Source organism: Poecilia latipinna, unplaced genomic scaffold (assembly GCF_001443285.1).
Source record: "Poecilia latipinna isolate Pla-1442-1.1 unplaced genomic scaffold, P_latipinna-1.0 Scaffold1836, whole genome shotgun sequence".
Classification (NCBI taxonomy): Eukaryota; Metazoa; Chordata; class Actinopteri; order Cyprinodontiformes; family Poeciliidae; genus Poecilia; species Poecilia latipinna.
The window spans coordinates 116,570-127,660 of NW_015114452.1; the positions used below are offsets into that span (position 1 = coordinate 116,570).

At 40.0% G+C, this 11,091-nt stretch overlaps 2 protein-coding genes across 4 annotated transcripts in view; one reads left to right on the forward strand and one right to left on the reverse strand.

Moving 5' to 3' along the window:
- Nucleotides 1-3,396, reverse strand: part of LOC106934629 (serine-rich coiled-coil domain-containing protein 2-like) — a 36,297-nt gene extending 32,901 nt beyond the window's left edge. For all 3 annotated transcript variants that reach the window (XM_015014648.1, XM_015014650.1, XM_015014649.1), the window contains exon 1: nt 2,213-3,396. The gene's annotated coding sequence lies outside the window, so the exon portion shown is untranslated. The remainder of the gene's footprint in view (nt 1-2,212) is intronic.
- LOC106934631 (vegetative cell wall protein gp1-like) lies at nt 2,752-9,476 on the forward strand. Its single transcript, XM_015014652.1, has 2 exons — nt 2,752-2,831; nt 8,895-9,476. Exon 2 carries the CDS (start codon nt 9,026-9,028, stop codon nt 9,458-9,460), a length of 435 nt encoding a protein of 144 aa, XP_014870138.1. The 5' UTR covers nt 2,752-2,831; nt 8,895-9,025; the 3' UTR covers nt 9,461-9,476.
- The last annotated feature ends 1,615 nt before the right edge of the window (nt 9,477-11,091 follow it).

The following is an 11,091-nucleotide window of genomic DNA, read 5'->3' on the forward strand; positions in this document are numbered from 1 at the left end:
ATCCCAGCCAGGACGTAACACGCTCTGCCGATCTGTTCCAAGCGGTCAGCAGCTTCCCTCCGACAGCAGCTGAGGCAGCTTGTGATCTGCCGCTTGGCACCGAGAACCGGGCAGAACCAACAGATCACACAGTCAGCGGAGAAGCAGTGGATCAGGCGGAGTGAAGCTGCAGTGCGCAGCGAACAGATAACAACGCCAGACAACAAAATGACTCAACGTTTATCAGAAAGCATCACAAAGCTGACGGAAATGGGACGATGCATTCAGGGACTTGAGGAGAGAACATCCAGAACAAGAAAACAGAACAAAACAAAAAAAATCAGTTCAAGTAAATTTGGAACAAGGCCAAAATAAGACACTGTGTTTACACAAAAGAAGAATAAAAGTAAACAGTAAACAGTGTACTGCATTTTGAATTGTTTCAGTCATGTTGTAGTCATTCTAATCACTGAAAAGGTTTTGGAACAGTTTTGTTGAATACATAACACTCGTGTCCAGATCTCCTACATTCAGAACATAAATAGTTGCAATCCGAGACGAACAACTGAGACTTCACCAGGTTTTAAGAAGCAAGAGATGAAAGCTCTTTCATCCTATTGTGGTCCGTTTCAACAAAAACACAGCTCGCTTGTTAGGTTCTCATCAATCTGATGGTTTTCGGTTGAAATCCGCAACAGAAGAAGAACTTCTGTCTTCTTTGGTGGTTGAGTTTCACAATACGACCAACAGCACTGATAGACAAAGATATGTTTTTCTACACACCCGATTGATTAAAATGCTCCCTGTTTAGAAGGTCTAAAAACTAATATATTTTGATTTTTAAAGACTTTTACCCATTACACTACACAAACAATGTAAATCTATGGCAACAAAATCCACAAGGGCTCAGTAGAGTGGACTCCCACCTATTTGTGTGTTTGTCTGTGGAATTTAACGCAAAATTGTTTGCAAAAAATTGGTGGATTTTTTCGTAGAGCATATTAAAAAAACATCTAAAGAAATACCTAGCTACAATGCTATTTGACATGCTATTGGCTACGTTTGTAAAGCAGCCAATTAAGAAGTGCTATTCATTTTACTTGGTGCTGATTGGCTATTAATATTAGCTTTTGTGGTAGTGGTAACACCTTTCCACCATGTCAATTAACGCATGTTAAGGAATATTTACTTAATGAGCTATTAAACAAGGTTGGTACAAGTCTCATGTAAACTGTAGAACAACACTTTATCAAATGGATGAATTGTCCAATCTTACCAATAAAAAGTGCATCATCAGATGAGTACGGAACAGAAACAGGAAAGTAAAACCACAAGAGAAACAAACAGAGCCTCGAAAATCACCTTAAAAGAAGCAATTCTGAAGAGCAAAAAATGACCAAATAACAGAATTTGTGGAACAAATCCGCCAGATAACAGAACCTGCAGAACAAATCTCAAATCAAATTTTTATTTTTATTTTTTGTTTTAAACTGCAAAACCAGTCCCAAAGTAACAACTAGCAACACAAAAATAAGGACAAAGAAAGCCCCAAAAGGATCTGAGGTTTAAAATAACTGGTGCCTTAAGAAAAGCTGAAAGCCTCACATGACAGAACCATGATGTTCCACGCTGCTCTGGGAGCCACTTGAGGAAATTTAAAGCAGTGGGACTTCAACATGAGAATAATGGGGCCAAAGATGTAAAGAATGTGGCTGTTCAGAAAACACATAATTGGCTCTGGAGACATTCCTCACATTGTCTCTGAGCTCAGGAAAACAGAACAGCCCCTCTGTCACTCTGCACACTTGACTTACAAACACAACAGACAAAAAGACAAACAAATGTTTTCTCTTTTACTCAACACAAAAATATACAGTATTTGTAGTTGAGGTGTGAAATGTTCACACAGCATAATTTAAGAACGATTTCAATTTGTTAGAACGGTTGTAATTGTAAAAGAATCAACTTCTTCAATAATTTTGCCCTTCCACTGGAGGTCAGAGGCTTTGCTGATCGTTTCACAGCATCAACTCTGCAGAGAACACTGCGGTCCATCCTTATAGGCCATTTTTATCTGTAGTTACTTTACTATTTAACAATATTTCTCCCCTACCTTACACCTAGTGGAATTCTGTTTCACTTAAAGACAGACATTATTGCGCTACGGTGACATTAAATGCTGATATTTATATGCTGGCATTTGCGAATTCTTCTCATGGAGAGTCACACTCACCTGCAGACACTCCGAGCATCAGACCCAGACCAGAATCCCGGAAATGTCGCCGCTGTTATTTTTTCTTTTCTTTTCTTTTCTTTCTAAATCATCAGTCAGTAGTTCAGATGTGTTTCAGTTGAATCCAACACGAGTCAGTCTGACGGAGACACACGAATCCGAATTAGAACGATGAAGAGCGGTAAAAATCCTCCCGGAGAACCGGGAAGAGAAGGGATGCGAAGCTGCGGGAGCCTGTGGTCTCCTCTGCTCTCCGCCCGGGGCCTGTGGACGCTGCAGCACGGGGTCTCCGAGAGATGTTTGTCACCTGCAGGGGTTTGCCTCTGTCCCTCGCGCGTCTAGGCGAGAATACGTGTTTGGTTAAATCCGCGGAGAGCTGGCGCTGCTCTTCTTGATAGAGAGCCGAGTAGGAGCTGCTGCCGCTGCGAGCTGCTGATTCATTCACTCACACACGCACACACTCACAGCTGAGCCGAGTGGGTTTGCCAAGTCGAGTGGAGACACAACCCAGCGCTCACAGACCGAAGAATTTAACCTTTTAAAGGTACACAGCGCAATGCAACGAAAAGCTCCGGTCTCACTGTGGAGGAGGAGACCACCCGCACACCCGAACCGAACAGTAAGCTACTGAGTCACTGCTCCGAGATTTTGATGATTGGGCAATTCGGAGGTCACTCCTCTCGAAAACAGGAAATCTGAGCCGTCGCTGGACAAACGAGAAGTAGATATCCGATGTCCCGTTTGGGATGATCTGGTCTGTAGAGGGAAATGTTGGAAGAAAGAGGAGTGGCTTTCAAATACGTTGCATTAATTTGTATTAGTTATGATGGCAGCAGATCGAAACGCATTCGGAGGAGAAATGGACTAGAAAACAAACAGTGGCGGTTCTTGTATGAATGCTGGCCCGGGCAAAGCTCCTCCCTCTGCACCTGATGGTGCATGTGGAATATTGAGAAACAAGTGTTCTTTCAGTGTTAAGAATATAAGGTTTATTTATTTTATTTTTATTTTTTTTTTTCAAAATTCAAGCTTGACAAGTTTCTATATTGCTGTTCATCTGAATGCCTACAAAGGTTACTTTTTGCATATTCATACAAAGAATAAACTTTTGCAGACTTTTTTTTTCTTTTACAGAGTTTATGAACGGAGTGTAATTCAGTTCAGATTTGATTAGCATTTTAGATTTTGAATCTAAAATGCCCTAATAGTGCCCTAATCCTTTTAGGGCACTAAAAGGATTAGTGCCCTAATCCTTTTTAGGGCACTAAAAAAGCATTACTCAAAACTGAAAAGCAATTTGAAAAGTGGTGTCTTGTATGAAGAGCCATATCACCAGGGCACCACTATCAAAGAAGCACTACTGGTTGCTATACATAAATAAAAATAAAAAAAACACTGCTGACTTAAAATGAAGAATTTGAATTTCAACCTGATTCCTTCAGTTTATTTTCTCAGTTTTCGGCTACATTTGCTTTTCTTTCGGAGTGAGGACTCTTGTCAGTGAACAGATTCATTAAACCCTCAGTCTGAAAGGTCACACACCTTTAAGTCACTGAAGGAATGTAAACGGTTTTATAGGGTGATTGCTGTATTTTGAATTCTTTGAAAAATAACCTGAAAAAAATCCAAATCGCCCCATAAAACCTGTAAAAAAAAAAAAAAGTTGTCACTGGGTGAAAAATTTGGAGTGGTATCTGGTGAATGTACGTCAGAAGTCCCATTTTAGTTGCACCATTTGGGTCTAATGCAGTTGCTGATCTTTTTACACAAAGAAGTGATGCTAAAATACAGGAAAATGTGGCTTTTGAGTCAGGATGATTGAGGCTTCAGATCTAGTTAAGGCTTCAAGCTGGTGGTGTTGCACTGAACCCTAGTGGTCATAAAAAAAAATCAGTTAGTTTCCTTCCCTTTTTTACTGTTAAACCAGATATATTTCTAAAACCAAAAGTTCTTATATTGGGATTTTATAAGATAAACCAACACAAAGTAGTGCATTTGCAAGTGTGTGTAGCTAAATATATATCAGAAGAAAAACTTTAAGAGGCTTGAGAATGAGGCAGAGTTCCCCTTCCAGCGGAAAACAACCTAAAACATATACATATGAAATTGAAGAGCCCAATTGAAGTCCAGAGTATCCAGTCCAACAAAGATTGACCTGCTTTCCAAGGAAAAATGGGCAGATATTTCATTCTCTACTTTAGAGGTGCAAAACTATTAGATTTTTTGCACAATACTGTGAAATTGTCTTCCATTTACCTGTTATGCACTAATGTTGTTTTGGTCCGTCACTTAAAATCTCAACTGAGATACCTGTTTCTGGTCGTAATGTGAGGAAAACGTGAAACGGACAAAAGGGTATGAATTCTTTTGCAAAACACCTTTCACTTCAATATGTTTGTATTTCATCAGCGAGTCGATAAGAGAAATAGGCCACTCTGAGAGCATGTGTGCAAAGGGCAGGGAATTCAGTTACAGGTTAATCCATCCCAAATGTTCCTATTTTTATGTTTCTTGCATTACACTCTGCACTCTGGAATACCCATGTGTGATGCCAAGAAGATGCGGACTCTAAACCCAAACGTTAATTGTAAGAATTTGAACTTGAGTTGGTCACTGCGTTATGAGCAAGGCATGTTTTATAGAAAAAAGTTAGCATAGCTGCCAATGACGGCAGATAAACGATTTCCCTGTAATTATAAGTTGTTTCTCCATCCTTAGCATATTTAGCAGTGAGTGAAACGATATTTAGCATATTTAGCAGTGAGTGAAACAATTACGATTTCCCTGTAATAAGTTGTTTCTCCATCCTTAGCATATTTAGCAGTGAGTGAATGAAGTTGAATGACAGCACGAAGACCCTCCTATGGGTTCTGATTGGTTATTTTTGGTCAGAACAATGCAGTACTTTAGATAGTAATAGTAGTTCAGGAAGGAGATGGAGGAGATTGATTGTTTTCAATGATTATCTGTCTCATAAACTGTCACGACATGGTGACAGCTTTAACAAACATGGAAAAAACATATTTTTCATTTAAGTTATATACTGCAGCATGAATAAAATTGGATTGCTTTATATGTATTTTCCACGTTGCCTATGACTGTTGCTCGTGAGGAGAAACATTTCAGTAATCTAAAACTAATAGAAAATAATTAAGCACTCTACTTGCACACTGTATGTGGACTGTTGCATGTAAAATTGATAAAATTGCGGTAAATATTGTGCTAGTATCAGTATTGAACCAAAGAAAGCAAGTTGCAAGCATTTAAAATTTAAACATTTTTTATGGGTCAAAAAAAAAGACTCAAAAAATTGTAACAGCAGCTGTGCAGGGGGGCCCAATCTAATATTTTGTCAGGAGGCCCAAAATTCCTGGCGACGCCCCTGGTTCCAGCTGTCGGGAGAAGCTCAGAAGTGAAGTTAAAAGCTGAATGAAGCTTCATATCAGGAAAAGGAGTCTGAAAACAAAGAATCAAAAGAGCTCTGTGAAAAAGGGGAGTTTTAAAGACAGCACTCAGCTTTCAGAGAAGCAATCAACTAACTGCAGTGCATTCTGGGTAAAAGCGGCAGACAAGTTTGTAGTTCCCATCTGATTGAACAATTCCAGCTCTAAGCAGGGCTCAGAAGTGAGCTTAAAAGCTGAACCAAGCTTCATTTCAGAAAAACTGAGTTATAAAATAGAGAAATAAAGAAGAAAATAAAAGAATGTGATGAAAAAAGGAACTCTACAATCAAAATTCCAATCTTCAGAATAAGATACAAGAAATAATCCTGCATCCAGTGGAAGTGAGCTGAAGAAATAAAATAAAACATGATAATCCTCATCCTTTTCAAAGAAAGCAAAGCAAGTAATTAAAATGTTCTGAAAATAAAATAAAAATACTGATCTTTTATTAACTGGATGCCATTTTTATATTTTAGTTTATATAAACTTGCATTTTGGAACAATGCAAGAACATAAATGAACCATATATTTGTATAAAACTGCATGTAAAGCTCAGTTTGATTAACCAACTGTAACAACAATAAAGAGATTTGGTAAAACACACTGACCATCGAGGTAAGGTCAGTGTCTGGCATAAAACAAGTTCCTGCGAGGAGGCGCCATAATGTTACTGCGTGGGAAATTCCCACCACACTTTCTCACGAACTAAAACACGACAAAAACAATATAATAGCAGAAATAACATGACATAGATTAAACATATTTCAATAATATGCAAAAAAGAAAACCATATAAACATATTTTATAAAGTGCATAAATATATGCAAATGCAAATATGTCAGTTATGACATCACTCACTGTGATGTCACAATATCATTCTCTTTTGTTATGACATCATAAAACAGTCTTAAGACTGTTGAACTTTCCCAAGATCTTTCATTCGAGCACTGAAGAAAGACTGGCAACTTGTTCTAAAACTTGCACAACTTGTTCTCAAACTTGTACGATGGAGGATCTAGAGTTTATTGAGGAACTTGAGGAATTTTATCTCAAGATACAAAGCAAGAGGTTACAATTTTTGAGTACAGAGGAATTACTAGATGAGATTGCAGAACTGATGAAGAAACTTAAAAGACTTTACGATTTGGATGACGATGAGGAAAATGAGATAGTGGAGACTTTAATCCACCATCTGCACCAAGAACAGCAGAATCAGGAGCAGAGTCCACCAAGGAGTGTGTGGACTTTTATGAGTGATTGGGGAGAGTCATTCATGAGCGGCTTCAGTTTTGGCTTGGGTTTTGGCGCAGCTGCTGGCATTGTACTGACTGTGTGTTGTAAACTCCTGTCCTAAACACTGTTCTGAATCTGGGTGGTGCTTGAGGGAGGGGTTCCCGTCGATCTGATCTTCAGTTGCAGAACCTGGCTCTTGGGACGTGGAATGTCTCCTTTCTGGGAGAGATTGGGAGAGGGATTCCTGCCTCAAGTGGAGGAGTTTCAGTATCTGGGGATCTTGTTCACAAATGAAGGAAAAAGAGAGCGGGAGATCGACAGACGAATTGGAGCAGCATCTGCTGTGAAGCAGACGCTGTACCGGTTTGGAGTGGTGAAGAGAGAGCAGTGAAGCTCTCGATTTACCAGTCGATCTACGTTCCCACCTTCATCTATGGTCATGAGCTGTGGGTCATGACTGAAAGAACGAGGTCCTGGATACAAGCGGCCGAAATGGGTTTCCTCTGCTGGGTGTTTGGGGTCTCCCTTAGAAATAAGGTGAGAAGCTCCGTCATCTGGGAGGGACTCAGAATAGAGCCACTGCTTCTTCAAGTCGAGAGGACCCAGTTGAGGTGGCTCGGGCATCTGATAAGGATGCCTCCTGGGCGCCTCACTGGTGAGGTGTTCCGGGCACGTCCCACCGGGAGGAGGCCCCGAGGAAGACCCAGGACACGCTGGAGGGACTATGTCTCTCGGCTGGCCTGGGAACGCCTTGGGGTTCCTGGAGGAGCTGGAAGAAGTGGCTGGGGAGAGGGAAGTCTGGGTCTCCCTTCTGAAGCTGTTATCCCATGACCCAGGAACAGCGGAGGAAAGTGGATGAATGGACAAAGGTTTTTGTTATCATGCAGTTTCTAAGGGCAGTAAGAGGATGAGGAGGTTCTACAAGCAATTCTACGGATGATTTTTCACTTTTACTTGTTTTGCACGACCTGTGGAGGGTCAAAAGTCAAGTTTTATTCACCAATTAGTTGTTTACTCTGTTTAATTCCCTGAAATTGATTCACTTACCTGGGGATTATATTGTTTCTTTGGTGGAAACTTAAATGCTGGGTACGCCTCGCTGTCTTCCTGCAAAAAAGGAGGAGAAAGGTTACTTATCTGACAAAATTAATACAAACATGATAAAAGAAAGGACTAAATAGATTCCTCAAAGTGAGGTCCTTACCTGGAGCCTTGGGACTTTCTGTTTGGAAGCCATGTCGTCTACTGGGTCTTTTAAACCTTCTTTCCTGCAATGAAGAGAAAAAAAGACATTACTCACCTGGAATGTATTGCTTCTTTTTGTAATGGACAACCAGGTTGTTTACCTGTGATTTTGGGTTTTGTTTGGTTACCTGCAGCATCCCCTGAATTAGGTGGTTCATTTGCAGGTACTGGTTATAAAAAGTTTTATATACTTTGATTGTAATGTGGGCTGCACAGTGGCGCAGTTGGTAGAGCTGTTGCCTTGCAGCAAAAAGATTCTGGGTTCAATTCCTGGCCCTGGTCTTTCTGCATGGAGTTTGCATGTTCTCCCTGTGCATGCGTGGGTTCTCTCTGGGTACTCCGGCTTCCTCCCACAGTCCAAAAACATGACTGTCAGGTTAATTGGTCTCTCTAAATTGTCCCTAGGTGTGAGTGTGTGTGGTTGTTTGTCCTGTCTGTCCCCTTGTTGCCCTGGCGACCTGTCCAGGGCGACCCTGCCTCTCGCCAGCAAGGATAAGAGTGATAATTAATCATTAAGTTTGCATGCTCTCCCTGTGTATTGTGGGTTCTCTCCGAGCTTCCTTCCATAGTCCAAAAGCATGACTGTCAGGTTAATTGGATACTGACAAATTCTCCCTAGGTGTGTGTGTGTGCATGGTTGTTTGCCTACCTGTCTCCGTGTTGCCCTGCGACAGACTTGCGACCTGTCCACGATGACCCGGAACATTAGCTGGAGATAGGCACCAGCAAGTCTGTCTTCTTGTGGATTATTATCATTACAGATAATGATGGCTGGAGGAGTGGATTCCCTGTTTCCACCTCCCGGTTTTGGAGGTTCTACGCCAGGAAGTGGACTAGGACGGCGTCAGCGGTGCTGAAGAGAGGACCGCTGCCCCCTAGACTGTCCAACTTCATGTTCCCAGCATCCAACCCCTCTCCGTCTTCCTCCGTGTCTTTTCCTGTTTCAGTCTCCACTCCACTCTTCACGCCAGCTCCACCTCCAGTGGTCGCCACACCTTCTCCGCCTGTCCCCACCCCGAAGTTGCGCACACTGTCTGAGCTTCCCAGTGCTCCCTGTGCTCCGTCCAAGTTTCCCAGTGCTCCCTGTGCTCCGTCCAAGTTTCCCAGTGCTCCCTGTGCTCCGTCCAAGTTTCCCAGTGCTCCCTGTGCTCCGTCCAAGCTTCCAGCTGGTGGGCCCCTCTGCCGGCCTTCCAGAGCCTCCAGCCGGCCCCACGGGCCCAAGCGCCTCCTGCGGCGGCGACCGCCGGAGCCTCCTCGACTCCGCTTCCCGGCGTGGAGTTCGCCTCCTGTGCCATGGCCGGCCCTCGTACTGTTCCTAAATCACTAATTTTTGTTTGAAACTTATTTTTGCATGTCAGAATAAAAGTTTCAAACAAAACAAAAAATTGTGATTTCAATTTTTAAAAAAAAATCTTTAAAAAATGTTTTGTTTCGTAAAAAAATATTTTTAGGATTAAAAAGTTTTTAAGATTTTTTTGTTTGAAAATTTTTTGATTGAATACTACTTTTTTGTTTGACATTTTTTTTATTGAATAATTGTGAAACAAATCTAACTCCGTAGTCTTTGTTTTTATTATGTAAAGCACTTTGAAATGCCTTGCTGCTGAAATGTGCTGTACAAATAAAATTTGATTGATTGATGATCTAAAAGCTAATGTAAAAATACCTACAAATTATAAAAAGGACTCAAATCGAATATAAATGAGTGTGCCTCATCTATACAGACTGGTAGAACAATTTCACACTAATTTTGAATCAATAGGTCACAAGACCTGGTAGCTATTGAAGAAAAATACAAAATATTAACAAAAAATAGCTAAAAAATAAAAAATTAGTTAAAATGGAAAACAAATTGGTGTGCCTGATCTCTATTTGTAGAACAAATTCACACTACTTCTGGGTCAAAAGGTCACGAGACCTGGAAGTTATTGAAGAAAAATACTAAATTTTGACAAAATAATTGCTAAAAAAAAGAAAAATAGTTTAAAATGGAAAACAAATGACTGTGCCTCATCTATGCAGACTAGTAGAATTATTTCACACTGATTCTGGGTCAACAGGTCAGGTGACTTGGGATCTATTGAAGAAAAACACTCAATTTTGACCAAAAAAAATTCGTAATAAAAGAAAAATGGCTTAAAATGGAAAACAAATGACTGTGCCTCATCTGTAGACTAGTAGAATTATTTCAAAGTGATTTTGAGTCAACAGGTCACATGACCTGGAAGCTATTGAAGAAAAACACTCAATTTTGACAAAAAAATTCCTAAAAAAAAGGGAAAAACTCCTGTTTGTATTTATATTCAAACCCGCAATTTAGCAAGATATGTAAATCAGAGCTAGACCAGGCATATTTTGACTTTACAGAATTACACTATTAAAAATATAAACAAGGGCACAATGCAACCTTTAAGTGTACTGTAATCTATAAAAAAAGAGCTGCCTGTTTGCCACACTTGCAGTGGAGATGAAGATGGTCCATTCAGGAAAGCAGAGCTGCATCAAACTTTAATGTGGAACTGCAGAAAAAAAGAAGAAAAAAAGAAAAAAACAAAAGCAAAAATTAAATTGTTAATGCATGTCACCATGAGAAAAGCCTACTGAGTTTTGCTTAAAAAAAAACTTTAAAAATTAAAATCACACATTTTTGTCTCATGAAGTGAAAAAATTATTTGCAAAACAAACTTATTTGTGCATGTCAGAAATCTTTTCCTGCTATTCTAAGTTTTTGTTTGTGACTCAAAGTTTTACTTGTGATTCTCACATGATGTCGTCGGCAGGGCCAAAAATCACAACAAAAGATTTCTGATGTGTGCAAATAAAAGTTTATGTTTGGCAAATAACTTTTTAAGTTCACGAGACAAAAATGAGTTATTTAATTAAAAAAAGTTTTTTAAACAAAATATTTTTGTTGTTTTTTTAAAAGAAATCATTACAATTCCAGACGTTTTGATTACA